Here is a 26,477-nt window from a genome sequence, read left to right as displayed (position 1 = left end):
CTTTCTGCTAATATTTCTTTAAATATATTTGATATTATAACCGACAGATGGTAGCACATCAAATATGAGAAATGTTCATATCGTGATTATTTTTTAATTGGTTAATTTATTTCTAATTGTGATTTCTTGTTAAATTGTTATCACCAGTAAATATCAAAATCGTTTCTACATTGTACATAAGATTTTAAACCGGGCTTGCAAACTTTCGTTTATACAACACGATCGCTTCAGAAAATACCTTTGTCTTCAAAAAATGTTACATTTTTCCTGAAAAGGGGTCGATGGAACCCTGTAAGAATCACCTGTTTTAACAACTCGCACCACTATACTGCAGTGTGTTGTCTGTCACTCATTCAGTCGACACTAAAATGGCGTCACATAAGGGATGCTTAACGTTGTAATTTGTACTGTCCTTACATAAGTAAAACCAGTACATGGCGTGAATCATGAGAAGAATTATGCACTCTATAGATTACAACACAGCATGACATACACATTTTAAAAGCAAGAAGTAAAAATATTTGTTACTCTTAATTTGTGTTTTATTTACTCTTGAAACATAGCACCACTATATTATGGCGTATTATCTGTACAGGTAATAAACTTGAGTCTATCTATCTGAAACTTTTCTCGCAAATCTCTTGAATAAACACTAAAAATCTCATATTGTTTAGAAAGGTTTATGTCCGAGGAGTCCGGATTGCATATTAGCATTTAAATTCATAATCACTTTACCTGTTTTTGCTCAGTCAAACCTTTACTGCAAGGAATATGATACACGACAGTACAATGACGTTGCCATCACGTGACGACCGCATTCGATTTCAACTTCACTTTTTATATTTGCAAAATATTCCACACAAATAACATTTAATTCGCGTGTAATTTGCTAAACAAAAACACACATTCAGACGTTTCTACACATCAGCTAACTTTGCCTTTATTTGAACTTACCATAAAATAACGTAGCTTTAGTTCACTCACAGATTGTTCTAAACACTTTTTTTTCACTGCGGGTTTTGTTCTTCATTTTTATGAGTTTCTTTGTTTCACTTCATAAAACAATGTCGTATACTGAACGCTTGTAACTGTTTCATACTCTGTACACTATTACTGTTAACTTATATACATAGTTTTATTATGTAGAATTACGTCTACGTGAGTTTGTTTGTCTATCAACGTATTTTTTGTTTATTTATTCTCAAATAGAACAGAATCTATCGAGTTAAAACATAACGCTTGCAATAACGTATAGATTAAATGGAGTGCATGAAAATGACAGAATGAGGAAAATTCAAACAAAGGGCGTGAAAACTACGGTAGTGGAAATGTTTTCCAGCCCGCGAATAGAATCATATGAATAAATTAAGGAGCGTCTGGCTCACGTGGTTAAGCTGCAATAATTTGTATTTTCAATTACTGTAATTAAAAATATTATTATTATTACTTTATTATATAAATTCTAATTAATTTCGAGTCATTTTGATAATTGAATAGTTAATTTCCATTTACTTACTTAGTTTGTGCAAATATATACCAGATATTTGATGCTAAACTAGGCTTACAATACTAAAGTCCAAAACCGAGGGGAGGAAAGCAAATAAACTATTTACGTTAAACATCGCGAGGTGGCTAAGGCATTCAACTCGTAACCTGAGGGTCGCCGGTTCGAATCCCCGTCACACCAAACATGCTCGCCCTTTCAGCCACATGGGCGTTATAATGTGACGATTAATCCCACTATTCGTTGGTAAAAGAATAGCCCAAGAGTTGGCGGTGGGTGGTGATGACTAGCTGCCTTCCCTCTAGTCTTACACTGCTAAATTAGGGACGGCTAGTGAAGATAGCTCTCGTGTAGCTTTGCGCGAAATTCAAAACAAACAAACCAAAATGTTAAAAGTAATAAACAAGCTGAAATAGGCCTATTTTTGTTTGCCCTGTTGTTATAGTGCTTAGCAGAGATACTAGAAATAAGATGGCACAATTATAATAACTAAGTAAATTGAAAATAAATAAATTAATATTGTTGTTTGGTATTAAGCACAAAGCTACACAATGCTCTGACCACCACGGGTATCGAAACCCGGTTTTTAGCGGTATAAGTCCGCAGTTATACCACCGTGTCACTGAGGAACATAAATTAATAACTATATAATACATAATTTAAATAGTTGCTCTTTCCTCTCTCCTCCACATCTTCGGTGGTGCAGAGGTACACTTGAGGGCTTATAATTCAAAATTCGAGATTCAATCCATGCGATGAACATAGCACAGATTGCCTAACGCCCACACCATGAATGTTTACGGAACTTTCTCGGCGGGGGGGACAAAGTCTAAATTAATGATATATATATGAATAAATAGTGTTTTTCATTTTTCAGGAGGCAATTCCCCTTGCTCCCCACGGGACATCCACGTCCAGTACTGTCAAACTTACAAACACCGTGAAATGTTTAAAACTTGAGTGTTCATAACGCAAGCCGAAGAGTTCCCCATGTTCAGATAATTAAAGACGAATATATTTCAAGTAATAAAACTTATTTTAGCCTCAACGTTTCGCTCTCACGACTTAATAAACTGGCCATGCCGGGCACAAGACTCGTAATCTGAGGGTCGCGAGTTCGAATCCCCGTCACACCAAAGATGCTCGCCCTTTTAGCCATGGGGACGCTATAATTTCACAATCATTTCCACAATTCGTTGGTAAAAGAGTAGCCCAAAAGTTGGCGGTGAGTAGTGATGACTAGTTGCCTTCTCTCTAGTTTTACACTGTTAAATTAGGAACGGCTATTTGTTCATGACGAGTATTAAAACCAGATCTTTGACATTATATGTCCGTAGGTTTACCCCTGAGCTACTATGGGGCCCTTACTGACAGGTTTGTAATCTTATTTGTTTGTTGACTTTCACACGAAGTTAAATACAGGTCTTTGTTGGTCGTCCCTAATTTAGAAGTAACAGACTATACAGAAAGCAGATAGTCAACACCACCTTCAGCCAATTACTGGGTTATTTTAAACAAATAGTGGGATTGTCCAAACACTATAACGTTTCCATGACTGAAATTCTAGCACGCAGACGACAAGTCGAGCACCCTAACTGCCAGGTTTATAACATGGTATTATTTCCTGTGGATTTTTAAAATGTACATTTTAGTACCTAAAACTATGAATTACTTTAACTCCTATCTGCTTTTATACTAAAAGACGAAAACAATTAAACTTACTGGTAGAGAAATAGGTTATTTCGAGTAAAAACAAAAATATCAGGTCATCCCTTAAGTAATGTCCGATTTTAGGTTCAGGAAAAGAGAAAGGATTTCAAACGCTTATGATGTTACTTATATTCAATCAATCAATGTATTAATTACTTCCTTCCAACGATTCACAAGCTTCTGAATGCCACTTCTATAAAATTCTTGGGGTTTGGGTGAAAAGAATTTAGAGAGGATAGTTTTGACATCAAGATAGTTCTGCAAACTTCAGAATAAATTATAATCAGATGGGGCAAGGTCTGTAGCTTTGCGCAAAATTCAAACAAACAAACCACAAAGCTACACAGTTGGCTATCTATTCCCAATCTAGCTCTTCAATTTTTGTAGATGTGATCCTTGCTGTATGGGGCCGTGCATTATCCTGGTGTAACATAAAACCTTTACGACTGATCAAAGCAGGCCACTTTTCTTTCAGTGCAACATTCAAGCGCTCTAACTGTTGACAATAGAAGTCTGCTGTAATCGTTACAATGAGTGGCAGCAATTCAAAGTGAATCACACCAACATTATCCCACCAAATGCTTAACAAGACTTTCCTAGGGTGGAGGTCCATTTTGGGCTGTACTTTAGCCAGTTCACCCGCACTGAGCGATTGTCTGCGGCGCTTAACATTTTTATAAAATATCCATTTTTCATCACCAGTCACTAACCCGTCCAGAAAAGGTGAGTTACGTTCACAAGAATGCAGAGAAGTGCAAATGTCCACTCTTGCTCTTAGGTTGGCTTCTGTGAAATCATCAGGGACCCATTTTCCAAGTTTTGACACCTTTCCAAGGTGTTGCAGATGACGGCGAACTGTTGAATGGGTTGAATTAAGCTTCTGTGTTAGTTCAACTATTACAACACAATCTTCATCAAGTGCAGCCAGCAGTAAGTCGTCATTAAACTCAACAGGATGACCTAAATGTGACACATCACTTAAGCTGTAGTTACTTGATCTGAACTTCTGAAACCACCTTCAACATTTTCTGTCATTGAGAGACTCCACACCATAAACATCTTGAATGTTTCATGTAGTTTCTGCTGCACTATTGCCTTTTTCAAACTCATAAAGCATTATATGCCTAATGTGCTTCTCAAACACATTCATCTTCTTTAGGGTTTATTTGATTAATGATCTGAAAAAGTGGAGTTGGGTTAGTTTCTTTTATTTGTTTAAACATTTTTATACATGTCCTACTGTATACTTTAATCATTAAAGCCTTCTACAAAGACAGAAATGATGATGCACTTTCTGTATTGAATTTTCGGACATTACTTATGAGATCACCTGATACATAAACAACAATATTAAAACATTTTTCGTTAAAATATTTGGGTAGTAAATATTTGCCCTTATCCTTATACACCACATGGCCAAAAGTATGTGGACACCCGACCATCACACCCATATGTGCTTGTTGAATATCTTATTCCAAAACCATGGGCATTAATACGGAATTGGTCCCCCCTTTGCTGCTATAACAGTCTCCACTCTTCTAGAAAGGCTTTTTGCTAGATTTTGGAACATGGCTGCGGGGATTCGCTCCTATTCAGCCACAAGAGTATAAGTAAGTACGGAAACTGATGTTTTGCGAGAAGGCCTGACTCGCAATCAGCGTTCCAATTCATCCCAAAGGTGTTAGATGGGGTTGAGATCTGAGCTCTGTGCAGGCCAGTCGAGTTCTTCCACACCAACCTCGGCAAACCATGTTTTTATGGACCTCGCTTTGTGCACGGGGGCACTGTCATACTGAAACAAAAAAGACCCTTCCCAAACTGTCACCACAAAGTTGGAAGCACACAATTCTCTAGAATGTCATTGTATGCTGTAGCATTAAGATTTCCCTTCACTGGAACTAAAGAGCCTAGGCCAAACCATAAAAAACAGCCCCATACCAGTATTCCTCCTCCAAAAACTTTACAGTTGTCACTATGCATTTAGGCAGGTAGCGTTCTCTTGGCATCTTCAAAACCCAGATTCGTTCCTCAGACTGCCAAATAGTGAACCGTGATTCATCACTCCAGAGAACGCGTTTCCACCGCTCCAAAGTTCAATGGCGGTGTGCTTTACATCACTCCAGCTGACGCTTGGCATTGTGCATGGTGATCTTAGACTTGTGGATTCTCGGCTATGGAAACCACTTCACCAAGCTCCCAACGAATAGTTCTTGTGTTGACGTTGCTTCCAGGGGCAGTTTGGAACTCGGAAGTGAGTATTGCAACTGTAGACAGAAATTTGACGAACTGACTTGTTGGAAAGGTGGCATCCTATGACAGTGACACATTGAAAGTCACTGAGCTCTTCAGTATGATCCATTATACTGCCAATATTTGTTTATAGAGACTGCATAGCTGACTACTTGATTTTATGTACCTGTTAGCAATGGGTGTGGATGAAATAGTCGAACCCACTAATTAGAAGGGGTGTCCACATACTTTTGGCCACGTAGTGTATATAGTGACCAGTGAAATCGGTTAAATTAATTATATTACACTAATTTAAATACAGCTCACAATTGTTGTAAACTATTTTTTAAATATTATAATTTGTTTATTTGCTAGAGGGAGCCGCGAGTGGTAATGATGAAATTACCGAAAAGATTAATAATGTAGGCCTAGAACACGTAAACAGTTCTAAGAGACTTCGCGTCAGAATTACTGAAAAAACTTCAAGAGTAGATTATAAATACTGGTTTCAGTGAAAAAAGCAGAGAGATAACTGAACACTGTGTTATTCAAGATGGCAGAGTAGTTACTAGCCGGGAGAACAAGTCAATTTTGTTATGATATTCTTTTAGTTTCAGCCCTGAAGTGGTACAGTTCAGTTAGCATCATTTGTAAACGTGGACTACAAGTTCCATAGTATTCAAGCCTGTAGAAACTTTACAAAAGTGTTAAACGCATTTGTCGTTGTTTGCATGGACTGAACTTCAGTTTAGTTTTATCAGATAATTTAAAATAACTCGCCAACAAAAGGACGACGTTACAAGAAATACAGAATTCTGGTACATATCTAAAGACCTTATTGGCAATGGTTAGAGCAAATACGGTGTAATTGAAATATTATCAGCCAACCTTCTTTACTTTCACTCACAAGTTTTTATAACATCTTTGAAAAGAAATATCAGAAGAATGATGGTATGTTTTCAAATTTATACTAAACACTGCATTTTTACTGAAACTTTTATACCATCCAACTAAATATTATATATTCTAAAATGAATCGGACATTATTATTCAATCCAGTTCGATCTTATCCACATATTAGGTGATACAATATGTTATAAATAAGTAAAAAAATTAAACTATAATAAAAAATTGAAAAAAAATGTTTATATACAGAGCGGAAAGAAGTAATAACAATTAAAAAAGAAAACGCATGAAAGAATTACAGAATTAATAGAATGTTTTTGAAACACACTATGTTTTTAAGTGGTTCATTCTTCTTGTATTAGTGAGTACAGAATTCCAATTTATTCTATAAACATTTAATATTATGAACGTATGAAATAAGTGATACACAAAAAACATAAACTTTTTTTGGAAGAAACAGATGTTTTATTTTGGATTATCAAGAACCGCCCTAAAAATAAACATATCTTAATTGCGGTTAAATAAATCTATAAAATTATTAAATATTTTCTATTTATTAATATATATATTTTTAATTTTATTATATTTACGTAGGTTTCACCCATTTCACTAATACTAACAGTTCTTATTTGATCAGACGAATTTGATTTATCGTCCATTATAATACCCCAAAACTTTGTTGATTAACATACTTTAAGCAATTCTCTACTCATATATAAAACTTATTTCTTTGTTATTAGCATTTTTATTGTGAGAAAAAAATATACTTAGTATTTCCAAACTACAAATAAACCACTATCACTAAGCTTATCAAATATTAAATTAATCATTTCAACTAAAGACTCAGCACTTATTTTGGGCTAAAAACTTTGTGAATTTTTTCAAACAAGACATAAAAACAAACAGAACCAACAAGTTGATAAATCAGACTGATATAACAGAGTTGTTTTTCCAGAGAGTGTTTTAAACAGCTTTTGCCATAAGTGATATAATTTCGTCATATTTACGCTGTCATAGCGTCCTTGTAAACGTTGTTTCCGTGAGGTATCGGATCACAGCTTTTTGAAGACAGAAAGCACGTGCAAGCCTCGGAACTTGAAAAGTGATTGGCTGTTCTAAATTGCGCTCGTCATGTGAATCATCATCAATAACAGTGTCCTTTAATTCGTCCTTTTGTCCACGGGTGAAAGGAGATATTTTTAATAACACACAAAAAAGATAAACAAACTTACCTTGACCCTGTACCCTAGTGTTTTAATGGTTAAAGTGTTAAATGTACACTTGACTATCAACCTTTGTGGACTCCCATAATAGCATGCGTTATGACTAACACTAATTAACTTTTATATATTAGGCCAAACTGTACTATTACCGACCAAACTCCAACCGATTTTTAACGACATTTATTAAACTATTTTAGCGCCATATTACATGTGGGTTCATAGCTTTGTTTCTGCAGATTTCCTAATGTGTACATCACATATACACGTAACATAAACAGAAAAAAGCAATTAATTCGACTATTTTCTTCTCAGATCCTTACGTACGTTACATTGTAAATAAGTTATTTCACCAAATTTCTGTTGGGTTAGTTCTTTACTCTGCGTGTTGTATTATGTAAAATTACTCAATTTAATTCAACATATGAAACCAGTATACAGTAAACAATATACAAATATGACGTTAATTTGAGGGGTGAAAAAAAATAATAAAACACTTCGCTTCAACGGAATATTTTTATTCTGATATTAGAATGTAAAAATTGGAAAAATCTGAGAGAAATTTCGTTGTTTTCGTCAGTAAATCAAGATATCTTAAACGTCATTATTTTTAATCAATAATACAAACACGTTAAATAGTTTATTCTAAATCTAGTCTGTTAGTCAGAATAGGATATATATATACATTTGACTCATTTGGTTACTTTTATCTGTTCTTTTATGTATATATACATAATTGTTATCTGAAAGTTGCCAGCTGAGTCACTTAATAATTCAGTTTAAACAATTGTTTCGGTGTATATGCCTTTTAGATTTATAAGCTGAGGAAACACGACCACAGTACTTGTAATAAGATCCCAGTATTAGGCCTATTATAATATAAAACACTACTTCTTTAACAAGTCTCTTAGGGGATTCGAGAATTACTAAAGTAAATAATTATAGTACTCAAACCACACATCTATTGCCGACGTCTTGAAACTCCCAAAAGGACTAATCACTGAATGTAATTAAAAGATGTAAAAGGCCTAATATCAATGTATAAGTTTGATTGTCCCTTTCACTATTTAAATTCCTACTTGTTGTACTAAATAAAGTTGGATAGGTAATTTTCGATTTCAGATTTGTATATTTTTATCTCTATAATAAATATAATAATAACAAGTTATTGTTGAAGACTCATATCGCAGGTAAACCACTTGGCTTCTTCATTTTATAAGTAAGATTATTCTATACAGCATTCATTCATTGTTTACATTGTTACATGGCCTATTTATTATAAAACTAACTATATTCTCTTCGATATTCATTGTTTATTTTGTTACATCGCTTGTTGAAGACTCATAACGCAGGTAAACTAATACGTAAAATTTTACACGGTCAACCAAAATTGCCAATTTAGGTTCCGGTAAGAGGGTTGAAAGCTCACAAATAAAAATGTATTAACGTTCGTGTATAATTCTACAATCTATTATCCCTGAGTGTTCTTATGTAAGACCTTTTCTTATTTGTCATGAAAGTACTCCTTAAACACATAATAGTGTTTATTTGTTTTGGCGCTAAGATTCACATTGGGCTGTTGGAGATCTGTTCACCAAGCTTAAATGAACCTTGTATTTCAGAACTGTAAGTCAGTGAATTTACCAGGAAAAACATAAGTGCGTAGCTATAACTTAAGTCTGCAAGTACAAAGTTTCAACTTGGCACCTCAACAAACCGGTTTTTATTTCTTCTGTTCACTCATACCAACTTTTTATTTTTTTAATGTTGTTTATATTGACAGCCTTTCTACACTTGTTTGTAACCGTTGGTTGTGCTTATTCTTAGATGGTTTAGTTTGTTTTGAATTTTGCACAAAGCTATACGAGGGCTATCTGTGCTATCCGTCCCTGATTTAGTAGTGTAAGACTACTATAATACCTTTATAGTAAATAAATAAAATAGTGTATTTTAGAAAAGAAAGTTTCATATATGTAGATTTAGTTTTATAATCGTTATTATCACTGTATAGTTTGAGTGGCCATAGAAATTGTAAGGTATTGACTTTTTGTTACTGTACAGGTGGGAAGATTCAAAATGTAGGTACGTGTGTGAATGTGTTTCTTTATAATGTATGCTAGTGATAAGGTGGTTGTCTTGTATGTATATGTTAATATAAATATGTATGTAAATATTTCTTTGTAATGTTTACAAGTGGTCAGATGGCTGTCTTCAGTGGCAGACGTCAGGTTGTGTGGGCCCTACATCCCATGTGATTTTACATAGAATAAAATTATCAATGGGCCCTGGGGCTGAGCCTTCTCTAGTCCCTACCTAAAAAAGGCCACCAGTTGTCTTGTATGTAAATATAGAGAAAGGGGAGTCTGACGTCGGATACTTCCCAAGTAAATTCTAAAGAAGGGTGTAAATAAGAAACAAAGCGTAGAAAAAGTTTCTAAATCAGATATAGGTATGGATGTAATCCATAGTATGTCGTCAGCATAGAGACGACATGTTATTGGTACTGATCCGCTGTATTGTTTAAATATAAGATTTTTGGCGTGTCCAACAAACAACTTAGCAAAAAGAGGGGTTCATTTAAGTCCCCACAACTCTTTTTGTAGTAGTGGAGGTGCTGAGTGTGAGTACAAGCTTGCCTAAATGTAGAACTGAGTATGTTGGAGGTCTAGTACCAGTCTTTGTTTTAAGAAATGTTTTACTGCAAATAAACCGGGCCCGGGATGGCCAAGCGTGTTAAGGCGTGCGACTCGTAATCTGAGGGTCGCGGGTTCGCATCCCCGTCTCGCCAAACATGCTCGCCCTTTCAGCCGTATGTGCGTTATAATGTGACGGTTAATCCCACTATTCGGTGGTAAAAGTTGGCGGTGGGTGGTGATGACTAGCTGCCTTCCCTCTAGTCTTACACTGCTAAATTCAGGACGGCTAGCACAGATAGCCCTCGAGCACAAAACGATAAACCCTCAGGATATACAAGATTGTTTAGTGTAAGTTATTATTTAGTAATCTTACATTTAACTGATATTTAGTTTTCATAACATGAATGTTAAAAGTTAATTATTTTAAAAGTAATATTTCTGACATATTTTATTACATAACACCAGCGTCGTGTGCAGTTCAATTGTTATACTAGTGTTAATGTCATCTTTCTTAAAACCTCTAACTTTTCTTGTCATGTGAGTATTGTTATATCATAGTGTCTTCGTAGTGTGTTGAAAGTTCAAGGCCTCAACTGAACATCAATATATATGGGTGACCAAGCGAGCGCAAGTCAGAAAACGTTAAGTTAGTGGAGGTGAAGTCATACTGTGTGATTATTAGTTTAGCCGTAACAAGCAATATTTTAAAGTGAGTTTCGCACTTTAGTGGTAGTTCACGGAGCAACGTAAATGAATTTATCGTAGTTTGTACAATATGAAGTAGAATAGAGAAAAGTAGTTTGTCTGCTGGATTCTAAAGTAATTGAACTAGCCTATGTGGACTTTTGACAAGGAAGATAATTATTTAGAGTTGTATATACAACTGTGATATCTTGTGATGTTAAAAATTTTTTTTGTAAATACGTTTGGCCTATTTTTGATATATTATTTTAAAACAAGTAGATTGTGTACTGTCCGTTTACTGTTTCAATATATCGCCAAAAAATCACAGACACCAACAGTAGAAGAATCCCTACCCACACACATATATATATAACCCTGAATTCGCGCCCGCGTCGCGCTAAACATGCTCGCCCTCCCAGCCGTGCAGGCGTATAATGTGACGGTCAATCCCACTATTCGTTGGTAAAAGAGTAGCCCAAGAGTTCGCGGTGAGTGGTGATGACTAGCTGCCTTCCCTCTAGTCTTACACTGCTAAATTAGGGACGGCTAGCACAGATAGCCCTCGAGTAGCTTTGTGGGAAATTCCAAAACAAACAAACAAACAATATAACCCTGAAAAACGACTTTATATTCGTGATTAATATATAGTTTCTTACCAGTTAATTGTGTGCTGTTGACTAAAGTAATAATATAAGTGGTATCCTTTATATATGTTTAGGGAGAATAGAGAAAGTGGAAGTGCCAGGAAGAGACATGTAGAAAGTGCCGTTGTTGTCTAAAAACTTCAATTATATATAAATACTTGCAACAGACTACTGTGGCACAACCTATGTCTGTTACGTTTATAACATTGTTGTCTTTTGTTGCAAACTATTTAAAATCTATTGTTTATCGTAAGATATATTTTGACATTTAGTCTTCAGGCTTAAATACAAATTCACTGATTTAATTCCTACACTTAACGAATCATGTAATCAAGTGTGATGACTCACCAGAAGGTGGCGTCCATGAGGAATGTTTTGAAGAAAATTTAGATAAGGGAACACGGGGAGGAGTAATTTTATCAGAATGGGATTCAGAAATTTTGGAAAAATATCTTTAGTCTTGGTTTGCAAAAAACAACAACAATTAAAATAAGTTCGATATCTTCCATCGTACCAAAAGCGTTGACATTACTTTAATAAGGACAAACTTAAGTCCTTTAGAATATTTGTATAATTGAGCAATTGGGCGAGAGTTCCAAATCACTAGGAACTAGTAACCCTGGACAAGATCAAATCGAAAGAATGCAAGCATATAAAATGGGAACAAATATTATTTTGATTTGAGGCATTCCGGAAAGTGCGTGTGTGTGTGTGTGTTTTCTTATAGCAGAGTCACATGGAGCTATCTGCTGAGCCCACCGCCGGAAAGTGTGGAAATTGCTTCTCGCATTTCATTGGTGACGACATCGAAGGCTTATATTTTGAGGTTGTAAATAATGAAATAAAATATTAGAAACACGATAATTATAATAATAAAAACCACTTTTAGTTATGGATGTCCGTAATTAAAGATTTTTTTTGTATGACTGGGTTTTTAATATTCATTACATTCAAATCAAAGGGCAAAGACAAATAGTAAATCAATATCCATTACATGTTACCACTTATAAATAAAGTAAAACAAAAAAAAAAACTGTTATAACTATATCCTATACTGTTAGCAACCATATGGATATATTATAACTATATCCTATACTGTTAGCAACTATGTGGATATATTCTTTCAGCTGTTAGCAACTTTTCTTACGCAACATTCACTGCTGTTTCGTTTTCATCTAAATTTGAACACACCTACGAAACTGCGCCTTTGATTTGCCAGATAGAAAAAGGCTCGAGTTTTCGACCAATCAGAGAGCGCTAGCCTATAGTAAACCCTTGACTACAAACAGCTTTAACCTTGCCCTAGTCTTGTGTGGAGTTAGTTTTTACACTGGAGGGAGAGAAGTTGGAAGTAAGTAATATCATCTTTTCTTATCATTATTTGACTGAAAAATATAAGGTGGCTTAGATATTTCTGAACTAATTATTTTACTTGCAAATGCAGTCATTGTGCTTTTACCGACATTACGGTATTTTAAAACTGTATATATTTTAATATATATATATATACGCGTTCAGGTTTCATAAGTTGATACACTTACAATACCAGGATGGATGGGGAGGGTGGTGTTAAAAACAACAATTTTCACTACAAAAACAAATTACACCAAAGTTATTTCAGTAAGGATACTATTGAAATCTTATCCGTATTAATGACATATTGTGGTGAAATTCGTACAGGTAGATTTCAAAATATGGAACAAAAGAATAAAAATAAAATTAGAAACAAAAGCTGAACAAACAAAGAATTAACGTTTCTAATGTAGGTGTGTGTGTGTGTTTTGTTATCGAGCTATCTGCTGAGCCCACCGAGGAGAATCGAACCCCTGATTTTAGCGTTGTAAATCCGGAGACATACCACTGTGGGGAGCCTGATATAGGTATAGGCTCTGGTAAATTAAAGGTTAAGAGAAGGAAATAACCTTTTATTGTACAGATATTTTTGGAAAATATGTCGTAAAAAAAACAACTCAAAATAGCCCTCTAACGTTAAGTCACGTAATGTTATTTTAAATTCCTCCTCCACCGTTTTTTTAGCTTTAAAGCTCTGATATGAAAAAATATAAAAATAATTTTCTGTTGACTAGTGTTGGAAACTTTTCTTTGCCGTATAGATATTTCATACGTTATTTTTTGTGTTAGTTTTAAACTTATTATAAGTTTTTTCAAACGCGTTCAGACGAACTCTAAATTTTATTAACTGGTTCAAGGTGAAGGGCTGTTTTTCTTCTCTGAACATGAATTATATATATGCGCACTGCTTGTTATCAGGATTTTTATGTCAGTGTGTTGTAAATTTAACAACACACATCATAACATAATTTTTGGAAAAAATATATATCTAATATGCATATATGTAAATTAACTCTCAGCACCTTATGTTTATGTAATTTGCTATCAACATATTTTGATTAGGCTTTTGGTGTGATTTTAGAATTAAATAAAATTAAATAGAATTAAATAAAAACGTTAGTTGTAATTTTTTACAGTACAATAAAGACAGCCTGAGGAAAATCGCGATGCCTGCTGAGGAGGTAAACTTCGTTTGTCCCTACATTGGGGATGATAAATCTTCAAGTCCTTCACCTACACCCATGAGTAATGGGAATGGAGGTTATTTGGACCCAATATGTGATCCAAGTAACCCTATTCGAATCAAATTTCAAGATATTTGTTCAGCAGCGTACACAATTAAAGGAGGAGTAATAAGTACGCCATGTATGGTATGTTTATTCTGACATTTTTCAAGCAAACCATTATTTTCTAAAGGTATCCTACAAAAACAGTGATTTTAAATTTTCAGTTTGCAAGTTGTGGTAATTATGAGTGTGTGTGTGTTGTAAAAGTCACAATGGGGGTTGGTGTTTGTGGGACTGCAGCCATGGTAGCTCCTTTGGTAAAGTACCAGCCTCAGAGCACGAGCTGAGAGTCGCAAGTTTTAGCTGGAGATCTGGCCAGATTTCTCTTCTCTAATCATCAACTTGTTTTTACACCCTTCACTACCAGTTGTGTCCATATTGAATAAAAATTTTGTTAACAAATGACAAAGAAGTTGGAAGAAGTCACTCATTCTCTATGAAAAATAAATAAGGAATCAAAGTTGTAGTTAGGTAGTTGTTGTTGATATTCCATATATTTTTGTGTGTGACTCCTACAGAGAAAGGACCATTGAGTCCATATAGTGGGGGTTAAACATGGTGTCATATTGATATATGTTCAAATAAGATGGAAAAATGATGAACATGTAGTTAACAACATAATGTGCTATAAAAGGGGAACAGAATGTTAACACTTGGGTGTTCATTCTACTCTAAACAATCTACTCCTGGCCTCCCATGGATCCTAGAACCAACAAACTGGTTGACATACAACAAATTTAGTGCACAAATATTTTTTAAAAGATGAGCTTAAAAGGTCAGTGAGGCCGATATGACCTCTCATGGTGATCCATACAATGTATGGAAGTAGTAGTGTTTATAAATAAGTACAGATAACCTGGTTAACTCTAGATTGGGTAGAACATGTGGTTGGTAATGGTTTTTGTAATACTTGAAAAACCCTAAGAGACTCACAAAAAATTAGTGTTAAAAAGTATGAATAGGCCTCATACAGAATAATGTTTTCAAGAAAAGTAAGAACTGAATAGAAAGTAACAAACGTTGTTTCTTGTAGGAGTTAATTATCATGATGGTAATTTTTATATATTTCTTTACACAGAGGTCGCACATGTCATCCACTTTGGGCTGTAATGTGTATTTCAAGAAAGATTTTCTTCAATATACTGGAAGGTTAGGATATAAATATATACATATACAACAAACTTATGTACTTTACCACTTCCTCTTTGAAACCAAAATAAGTATTCTATTCTAATGTTAAAACAAAGGAAATTGGATCAATTCAATAGGATATGTGTTGTTACTATTGGATCCTATAAAACAAAGCAAAATATTAATCAAATTTATTAGTAATTTATCAGTTACTGATAAAAGTGGTTACAGTTTATGACACATTTTGTGAAAGTTTAAATAAAAGAAAATTATCTTTACCTGGTTTGCCATTTGTATGTGTAACTTAGAAGGAGCCAGCAATCGGCAGGAATTTTCATAATGATGTTCAAACATGCATTTGTATATGTATTTTCTCAACTGATTTGTATGTTTATTTAGAAAGTTACTATGTATTTTTTCCTTCTGTTTACAATGAATTGTGAGAAGAATTTGAAAGAACCTTATCTTTGAGTAATAATGTTTTATGATTTCACAAATTTAATAACCTGATTACGAAAATTGTTTCAGCTTCAAGGAAAGAGGAGCACGATACATGCTAATGATGATGGCACCAGTAAGTGTACTTGTACTTGAATGTCTAAAGAATATTCTGGAAGTTTAAAACGAATTTCCTACATCTTTTATTTTTCAGTCCTAGAAAAAAAGTAATTAAATCTTTATGTTGCTAAGGCACCATTTAATTTAACTATAAAGATAAATAAATGATAAAGTCTAACTTTGTTCTTACAATAATTTTTACTTATTCTATTTCTCTTATTGGTTAAAAAAAGTTTATTTCATGTTAGTTATAGCTGTGATTATTGGTAAATAACAGTTGATATTTATAGTGTATTGCACTGTATAGTTAGTTCCCATGAAGACAATTTGCTTAGCTTTCAATTGCTCTAACTTTGTTAAAAAAACAGCTTTTGCTCTGTTAGTGATATATAAGTAATCCCAATAACGTCATTAGTATTCTTGATGCATTTTTACTCAAGAGAAACTGTACAGCTAGATTTGTACTCTGGTCTATGGAAAGATTCTGAAAAAAACAAACAAACAAACTTTTCAATGAGTATAAACTTTGTTCCCCACAGGAACACAAACATAAAGGAGTTATTGCTGCATCAGCTGGGAACCATGCACTGGCTCTGAGTTACCATGGACAGAAACTGGGTATTCCAGTGACGGTCGTGATGCCCATTATTGCACCAATCATGAAGATTACCATGTGTGAGCAGTTTGGTGCTAACATCATTATTAAGGGAACTGACATTGGAGAGGTACTTGTTTTCAGTCTCTTAGTTAAAAATTTCTTTACAAAATAAATTCATAATGAAATATTACAGGTATTTACTTCCATGGTTTAAATGTGTGTGTTTTTTAAGTCAAGTCTATGAAAGTAAATAGTGATTCAGATTAGACATATGATGGTTTGTTACCATTTATTTAAGACTGGTGAAAGTATCTGGCTTTACTTGGGATATTAGGTTGATATATGCTAGATGACTATGTCAGTGTGTGTATTCTGAACCTATTGTAGCATAGAAAAACAGTAAAAATACTTTAAACGTTTTTATTTCCCAAAAACATAAAAAAGCCACAAAGAAAACAGAGTAAATATAGAGTTATTTATTGTCAAAGAACTTTACCATTGAATTAAATATTTCACATTTATATTTGATATCACAAATTGTTATTAGAATCTATTATAACTTTTTATTGTTGCAATGCTACATGTTAAACAATATTGGTTCTTAAAGAAATCACAGACATCATACATACACACTCTTTAATAGTAATATAATTAAAGAAGTGGTTCTTTATATTAAATTTTTTAAGTATAAATAAATCAGACAGACAGACATACACAGGTGCATCTTTGTAAAGAGGCAATCTGGCAAAAAATCATGCAGAAAAGAAGTAATACCTTATATGACATCTTCTAATATGTAGAAAAGTTAGTGCATTTTGGTAACTTCATTCCAACAATGGCTTTAATATCATGTTGCTTAGCAATAAAAATATAGTCTAATATTGTTGTTAAGAGTCTATGTGCTGAAAGTATAAAATGAAATGTATAAATTACAAATTGAAAAAAATATTTATTGTTTTCTGGACCTATGGCAGGCACACTGACATGCACGCATGTGTGTTTTTCTCTGTGATTTCTATCTGTAATATAAGGAACTCCTTCATTTTATGTGTTTTTTTTGTTGGCTTGCCTCTTTAAAAAGATGACACACATGGAAAAGTAATAAAACCCAGCTGCACACCCTCAGGGTCCATTTAGTATGAGTGCAAAGTTTCAAGTTCATTCCTACTCACAATGGTGGTCACACACACACACACACACTTTTGTTATCATAAATACAGTAGTAGTTGTTTTTGTGATGAAATTTTGTATTTCATTAATTATGATACGTAGGAGTTACTTGTATTTTGTTTTAACTTGAATATTAATTTTTATGAGAAAAAGCTGAACCAATAAATGTGATTCAAAACATAATAAAAACTTTATTCCAGTCAAAGGAACATGCATTACAGCTTGCTGAGGAAAATGAATTAGTGTATGTGAATGGGTAAGTGTTTTGTCAGTAATCTTAATACAGTGTTTCTGTTCATATAACAACAAAGTTAAAGCCAGTTATTCTTTCAAATAGAATATTTATAATTTAGTTATCATAGAAGACTATATTATGTTTCATTAGATTATGTTTCTACCAGTAGAGTTTCTGGTTATGTATCATTTTGAGGAAATCATATTTCCCACCTAAAATATTCCATTTTGTTAAACTTAACCCTAGAATTAGGATCCATATCAGCTTTATATACAATCTTTCTAGAATGCAACAAATTTCCAACGGGTCCATGGCAGAAACAAAAAAACTTCTCAATCTGATGCTGTGTCTGGACTCCAACCATCAACAATGAATGTTATAAAAATATGTTAGTAACTTGGGGAGTGGTGTTATACAACAGAGTTAATATGTTGAAGAACTTTATGGGCACATTTAAAAATTACTTAAGCTGGCAGCAGCATCAGTTTAAACATGACAATATTTAATCGATTGAAACCAGAATCTGTGTTACCAGATTTGATGGAAAATAGAATTTTCTTCTTTAGATGCTGAAGTTTTAATGTGACTCTAGCTTAAGTTTTGTGCACATTCTATGCCGAACGTGGCTGCATTTCATGGCTCTTGTCAAGATTTATGGTCATCAGATAAAGCACAACCAGATGAAAGAAAATGGATTAAAATAACATGATGAGACTCGAAATTCACTTCAATATAATATACTTAACCTATGGAATTAAACACTAAGATCTTAATTGGCCCAATACTGGTTTTGAGCAGGGATAACATTTGAAACACATTACCTTAGTGTTCAAAATATTAGTAATCTTAATGTGGTGTTTTGTTGTATGTTTTAGTTACATTTTTCACCACTGCATTTTACTGATTTCTTTTAAATAGATTTGGCAGTATATATAGTAAGTAATTTGTTAAGAATATATTTTCATGTTATAGTTATGACCATCCTCACATCATAGCAGGACAAGGAACTATGGGTTTGGAAATCATCGACCAAGTACCTGATTTAGATGCTGTGATAGTACCAGTTGGAGGTGGGGGATTAATAGCAGGGTTAGCATTGGCTGTGAAAAGCTTGAAACCTGAAGTCAAAGTTATTGTAAGTTTTTTTTAATGAGTCTACACTGATTTATCTCAAATTTAGCAGCTTTAGTTATTGGCTGAATGGTTATTTCATCAATACAAAGCACATTTTTATTTTCTTGAGTTGTTTTATGAACACCTGTGGTTGAAAAAATTGTTTCAAAGCAAGAATTAACACTGCTTATAAAACAGAATTTTGTTTTACTTGAAATAAGGAATTCACTTGATTATAAACCAATATTTTGTCAGGAACAAATACTGTGTTTTTGTACAACCTCACAGTCTAACTTTTTTGTTTCAACAAATGTCATGAAACTTGTAAAAAATAAATATGAAGAGAGTGTTCACTAGCTTTGTAAGATACGTAACTTGGTACAGAGTTCAAAATATTGCCATGAAATATGGGCAGAAGGCACAAGTAGTTCTTATGTTACTATTCATTATGTCTACACATTATTTATAAATAACTTTGTTGATATTTTAATTATGAACACAACAAGCACAGTGTTTCTTTCTGTTTGGTTTGGTTTTCATATAATTAAAATAAACTATTTCTTGTATTATTTATTGTTTAGGATGTTTGATTTCAGATGAAGTAACTTCATATAAATGTACTTAAATACATCTGTGTAAAGATGTGACAGTAAATGTACAAATATATCTACACTCAACTTTAAATGTGACTGTCTGTGAAGATATGTGACAGTGAATGCTCTGTTTCTATGCTCAACTTTAAACGTGACTGTCTGTGTAAAGATGTAACAGTAAACATACAACTGTGTTTCTACACACAATTTTAAACGTGACTGTCTGTGTAAAGATGTAACAGTAAACATACAACTGTGTTTCTACACTCAACTTTAAACGTGACTGTCTGTGTAGAGATATGAGAGTAAACTAAATGCTTCAAGTGGCTTTGAAACCATCCCATTACCTTTTAGTGGACGTGAACCTGTTCTGGTACTTTTACAGTTGCCTAAGGTTACAACAAACATAATACCTTCTTTATCTTCTCCCTTTCACACTTTCATTGGTGACAAAATATCACACAAAGTGATAAGGAAACAAATTTATTCAATACACTATCAAAATTCAGGATGGCTATTACAAACTGATACATGTTGGACTGATGTAAAATTAAACTTAAACCAGTTAATTATCTTTCCCTTTACAAATTCAAGATTTTCACAAACCATCTTGATTCCTGTTTTTCCTCATTTCAAGCACTGATTAAATGTCAAACACTGTTTGTTTATACTTTCAAACATGTCTGTCTGTGCAGAGATGTGGCAGTAAACATACAACCATTTGTCTATACATAACAGTCAACCAGAAGATTTTAAGGGCTGACCTTTTATTAAACAGGGGGTGGAGTCTGAGAGATGTCCAAGTTTTACTTCTGCTATGAATGCTGGACATCCAGTACAAGTGAGAGCAGGCTCAACCCTGGCAGATGGTAAGCTTTCAAGCTTGTGTTGTAACTTTCGACAGTTTGTCAGGATTAGAAACTTTCCATATCAGTGAATATTTTGTTTAAAATAAATACAGTTTTTATACTTTAATTTGTGTAGTAGAAAATAAAGTTCTCTCTCTTTTCAGGTTAATGAGGAGATTAGAATTATTTATATATCAAAACAGAGTTAGAAGCAAAATATTTATTTTGTTTGATACCTCACTGAAACTGCTCCTCCAATAACACAGGTGTGTCTGTTGACTTAATTATAAGAAACTGAGTTTCTCTACCCGTGGTGGGAAGAAAATAGATAGCTCATAATGTAGCTTTGTGCTTAACTTCAAAAGGAAAAAAGTTGCTGAAACTAAAAACGTGTTTGATCAGTTGATGCATGTTTTTTTTCAACAGAGGGTTTTTTGAATCAGGTAAAACTAGTGCCTGTTCTGATCTCTTTGTTATAAAATTGATGGTGGGTCCAACCATTTGGTTTAGACTCACACACTGCCATTGCGGTGGTGACTGTTATTAACTGGTTGTCTTCTGTCCAATTAGAGACTGCTATACCCTAGCCTGACAAGTACCATATGTGGCTATTTAGCTTATGTTTGCATAAGATTAAATTCAGGACAAAGGTTTTTTTTTTTTTTGAGCTTTAAAGTAGTGATGAAGAAAATGAATTAAACCATCAACAATATTACTTTAAACATTTCTCAATTTTGTCTTAGGATTGGCTGTTCCAAAGGTAGGTGTCAATGCTTTCCACACTGCTTCTCACTTGGTGGACAAGGTTTTAGTTGTCAAGTAAGTTTTCCTATGACATTAACATAATAAAAAAGTGTTTTTAAATTCTTTAATATTTTTGTAAAAAAATACTGACAAAGTTAAATCGTATAGAAATTTAATTTATCTTAAGATTTTAACAAAATTGGTCTTAAAGTTATAACTTTACAATAAAAGAATATTTGCAGAAGATTTTTACTTCTATATATATTTCTAACATAGATAATTAATTTAGTACTCTGTCTTTTTAACTTCTTTTAAAATATATTGAAATTTATCAGGATTCTTTCAACAAAAAAATTTATGTTTAAAAATCGTATGTTTTATGAACATAAGTCACTTTAAACTGTGAAAGATTTTTTAAACGAAATTTATTAAAGTTTGTAAAACATTTCCAACAAACTAATAAGTTTATTATATATTAAAGCTGGTTTTTTTGGTATGTGGCTAGTTTATGATCCAGTTTGTAGCAGTATGTTGACCACTGTTTTATTACAGAAATATTGAAACACATTTACTACTTGCAAGACTGACAAAAAGATATTTGATTTCACTAATAAAATAATATTTGACTGCAAATTCTCTATTATCTAAATTTTTACTTCTGTTATTTTCTTCCTTTTGTCCCACAGAGAATCCTTTATAGCTCTATCTATTTTACGATTGGTTGAAATGGACAAATCGGTGGTAGAGGGAGCTGGAGCTTGTGGCCTTGCAGCGTTGATAGCAGGACTGTTACCTGAACTACAGGGGAAGAAGTAAGTCGTTTTAAAATCTACAACTTGTACTCTGGTGAAAAGCTTGGAGGATATGACTAAGTTGTTTTAAAGTCTACAACTTGTACTCTGGTGAGAAGCTTGGAGGATATGACTAAGTTGTTTTAAAGTCTACAACTTGTACTCTGGTGAGAAGCTTGGAGGATACGACTAAGTTGTTTTAAAGTCTACAACTTGTACTCTGGTGAGAAGCTTGGAGGATATGACTAAGTTGTTTTAAAATCTACAACTTGTACTCTGGTGAGAAGCATGAAAGGTAATTAATTTCCAATCAGGGAAAGCTGAGTGCTTAGTGGAATGAAAGACCAACCTGCCAATCACTGTAACAAATTATATGTATTTATTTCTACCTTCTTGCTCACCAAGATTAGAATTCATCATGAGAGTACTATTATTATATTAAATATAATTGGTGAGTCAAACTTATAGCATCTTTTGGTAGTTATTAGTTTGGAGATGTTTCAATTTTTGTATTCTGTTTCCAGTGTTGTGCTACCACTTTGTGGTGGCAACATTGATACAACAGTTCTTGGCCGATGTTTGGAGAGGGGTTTAGCAGTTGATGGTCGTCTTATCAAATTCACTGTGACTGTGAGTGACCGGCCAGGCGGAATCTCCGAGCTTGTTAAACTAATCTCAATGGTTGGAGTGAGGTAAGAGGAAATGTAAATATTGTCTCTTTACTGGTCTTTATTTTGTTTTGAGAAAGTTTCCAGAGCTTTCTACGAGTAAGGCTTATGATTTTGTACCTTCTGATACCTTTGTTGCTGTGAGTTATCCAAAGCTAAGATAAGGAAACAGTTTAACCTTCCCATAGATTACAAAAGTTACCTTAGTATATTTAGCCCCCCCTTTTTTTTTGGGGGGGTGTTTTTCTACCAAGTTTTGTTTTTTCAAATCCCTAAACCTTTCATTAAAAAAAAAGCATCTCACTCACATAGATTAGTTTTATATAAGTGAAGATTTAGAAAATCCTTTAAAAAACATATAATGCTTTTTTATCACATACTAACAAGCAATAATTTTTTTACAAGATAGCTTCCCATGACAACTAATTGTTTAGAAATCTAATGATTTCCATTATAGTCTATTCTGACCAACAGAACATTAACTTCAGTGTCACATTAAAGAAAATCTTTACTTTTTATTACTAGCATTAAGGACATCATCCACGAGCGTGCCTGGTTGACTAGAGACATATTTTCTGTACAGGTAAGCTTTTTCCTTAATTTTTTTTTCTCTAACCTTATTGACTGGAGACGTGTTTTCAGTATAGATAAGGTTTTCTTCACTATTTCTTTCTATCACTAAGAAATAAATTTTTACATATCTACTATATAAGATGAAAAGCAGTCCATTTGTGATGTTGATATATTGGCCCTTGCAGTAACAATCAACACAAAACTTGGATGAAGCAAAGATTTCTGGTGTAACAAGAACATCTGGTTTCTTAAAATCCTTCCAGTTATGTGTGTGTGTGTGTGTGTGTCTATAGATATATATACACACATACACACACACTGTAGATGATGTGCTACTTTGGGCACATAATTAAATTTGAGGGTAGGTTGGTAGAGATCACAATGAGTAATAAAATCAAATTGGGTATATGCGTGCCACGTGCTTGGCATTGTTGGTGCTTAAGAATCATAATCATTGGCTGAAATTTCCCAATATGTTTGGTTGGTTGTCAAGAAATACACTGATACAGCATCACGAAATTCTGTCCAATCAGGACTCTCGGAGACACCTGCTGCAGGTAAGACATTTATGTATATTTAACTCACCAGAGCAACAAAAGCTAAAATCAGGAGGGAAAGTCCAAAGAGAAGACCCAAAAATTCATAATAAATGTCACTACATTTGTAGGGTCACACAGTTGACAAGTAAGAATGTGTCTCTGAGAATCAGTTTTGTGCATTTTTCAGTCTATAAGCATTTATCAAAAAGAACATTTGAATATAACTCAAGATATAAATTAACCATTATTTCACATCATATGACAGGCATTCAGCTTATATATCTTTATAAAATAATTTTACTTGTTTTACCCGTTTTTGACATTATTTTGAATTTACAGTAGAAGCATTTTGCAATGTGAATTACACTGCCCTAGTTTTAAGGCTTAGCATATTATTCCTACATAAAAAGCTTTCTAGGTGTTGAATTAGTCCCATGGAATTTGAGAGTTGTACAGAGAGCTAGTAAATGGTACAAAACCTTGTTCTTATCAGCAGTTGCAAATTTAAGGTTGTATGGGCCCTATACCCGACATAATTTTACATGGAATAAAATTATTAATGTGCCCCCATTAAGACCATGAGCCCTGTGGCTGAGCCTCCTCTAGCCCATACCTAAATACATCACTGCTTATCAGTTGAAGTAATTCTATCATTAAATGTGTATTATATAATATATCAAGTACAGAGATGTAAATGGGTTTTGGGGATTAGAGGTGTGCTCTAAAAATCAGGGTTAAGTTGGGGGTGGGGTGTGGGGGTGGAGACTGGCTTTTGGATATGAACATAATATTTTAGACGTTCTGGAACTAGATACATGGCATACTGTCATATTTCCATTCCTGATAAAGTGCCACGATAAATGGAGTTGAATCATAAGTTTTGTTTCTAGTTTCACAGTGGTCAGATTAGTTAACTAAGGTGCTGCTGTTTTCAAGAGGTCAGAATGATTAACTGATTCAAATTTCTTTCTTTTTTTCTTTTCAAAAGAGAAGTAATTTCCTTAAAAAGAACAAAAAACAAAATTTATGGTAAGGTTTCAAGTTTATTCCAATTAATGTTACAGCCTAAACCGTTCTTCTAAAAACAATAACCCTTTTATGAAGAAGTTAAATAGATCAACAAAACAAGACATTTTGTTGTTAATGATATTATTGGTACTTCTGATGAAACTGAGAATTGCACAAAAGTAAACTTATGTCATTAACACCATATCTTCTCATATAATAAGGGTAAATTTAAAGACTTGCTTATCGTTAACTGTTGTCCTTTTTTGTCAGTTTTCATTCATCGTTTTAAGTTACGAAATGTGGATGGTGAACTGATTACAGCTGAGGACAAACTTGTTGATTATGTCCATTCATTTCTTTCAGGTAAAGGTTGTGGGAGAAACCAGAGATCGTGCGCATGCCCAGGAACTGGAGAATACTTTACGTTCTAACTATAATGAAGTGCACTTTGTTTCCACAGGAGACACATCATGATGTTGCAGAGGGATGTGTCATTCTGGGAAATTAATCATATTTTTTGTAGTATGTTACTTTGGAAGACAGATTTTAATACCACTATCTAGACCATGTCCAGTTGATTAAAACTTCATGTCCAGTTTTATATTCACGAAAACAGATTTTTAAGTCCAATCTATCCCTGTATGTTTTTAATTGTGGGTTAATGTGGTTTAGTTCGTCATTAAACCATTTTAAATTGTTTAATAGATCAGTCTTTTGTTTAAAAGTGTGTAATAAATATGCCATAACTGAGTTAATTATTTTGTAACATTTTCAGTCTATTTTATCCAGTGTTTCTTAGGTCAAACTTGAGTCTAGGTCCTCCACTTTTGTCTTTTATAATTCAGTACTGTGTTCAATAGTCATTAAATCAGTATAGGCATTATGTACATTTCAACAGTTTGAACAATATAATTAAACCTGTTAAGAAATCTATGTAGGATCAAACGTGCTATAGGCAGTAGGATTAGTTCAGTCTTTAATATACTGTGGTCAAATATACTTCATGTACATATTAATACAAATACAATTAACAGTGAATAAAATAGCTGTAATTTTCAATGAAATATGTGTTGTTACTGTTTCTAGTCGTACATCAGTGGAAGTGTTTTTTGTAAATATAGATTGAAACATTATTTGTCTTCTTGGTCACATCAGTGTGGCCCGGCATGGTCAGGTGGTTAAGGAGCTCGACTCATAATCTGAGAGTGATGGATTGGAATCCCAGTTGCACCTAACATGTTCGCCCTTTCAGCCATTATAATGTGATGGTCAATTCCATTATTTGTTCATAAAAGAGTAGCCCCAGAGTTGAGGGTAGGTGGTAATTACTAGCTGCTTTCCCTGTAGTTTTACACTGTTAAATTAGGGACACCAAGTGCAAATAGCCCTCTTGTAGCTATGTGCAAAATTCAGAAACAAACAAATACATCAGTGCAAACTAATACAGGTCATAGGCTTTTTTAATCCCTTTCAATAATTTAAGGCAAAAAAAATATTTTTTTGGTTCATGAACTTAATTATTAAATATATCTTAAAGTTTTTGCTTGAAAAAGAACTGGCTGGTTTTAAATAGCACAGTAGCTTTTGTTGTTCTTTTTAATTAGCACAAAGATATACAACGAGCTATCTGAGATGCCTGTGCCTACCAAAGATATCTACGCCAGTTTGTAATTACAGAGGTTCAGAGATTTACTGTTGAACCACTGGGTGGCAGCACATTCATTTCCCATGGCAAG

The 26,477-nt window shown here is 33.6% G+C and overlaps 1 protein-coding gene across 3 annotated transcripts; it reads left to right on the top strand.

The window, feature by feature from the left end:
• The first annotated feature begins 5,343 nt into the window (after window positions 1–5,343).
• Window positions 5,344–25,805, top strand: LOC143240856 (L-threonine ammonia-lyase-like). Of its 3 annotated transcripts, none has more exons than XM_076484040.1 (13): window positions 5,344–5,465; window positions 14,023–14,256; window positions 15,251–15,321; window positions 15,832–15,877; window positions 16,401–16,586; window positions 17,830–17,885; window positions 18,837–18,999; window positions 20,349–20,439; window positions 21,162–21,237; window positions 21,849–21,974; window positions 22,478–22,645; window positions 23,147–23,204; window positions 25,105–25,805. In XM_076484040.1, exons 1-13 carry the CDS (start codon window positions 5,388–5,390, stop codon window positions 25,213–25,215), a joined length of 1,464 nt encoding a protein of 487 aa, XP_076340155.1. In that variant the 5' UTR covers window positions 5,344–5,387; the 3' UTR covers window positions 25,216–25,805. The 3 variants fall into 3 exon arrangements, with proteins under 3 accessions (XP_076340155.1, XP_076340156.1, XP_076340157.1); XM_076484041.1 differs by lacking the exon at window positions 5,344–5,465 and adding an exon at window positions 6,374–6,394; XM_076484042.1 differs by lacking the exon at window positions 5,344–5,465 and adding an exon at window positions 12,740–12,884.
• Window positions 25,806–26,477: the final 672 nt, after the last annotated feature.

Source organism: Tachypleus tridentatus, chromosome 13 (genome assembly GCF_004210375.1).
Source record: "Tachypleus tridentatus isolate NWPU-2018 chromosome 13, ASM421037v1, whole genome shotgun sequence".
NCBI classification, from domain to species: domain Eukaryota; kingdom Metazoa; phylum Arthropoda; class Merostomata; order Xiphosura; family Limulidae; genus Tachypleus; species Tachypleus tridentatus.
This window is presented reverse-complemented; position numbering and strand designations above follow the sequence as displayed.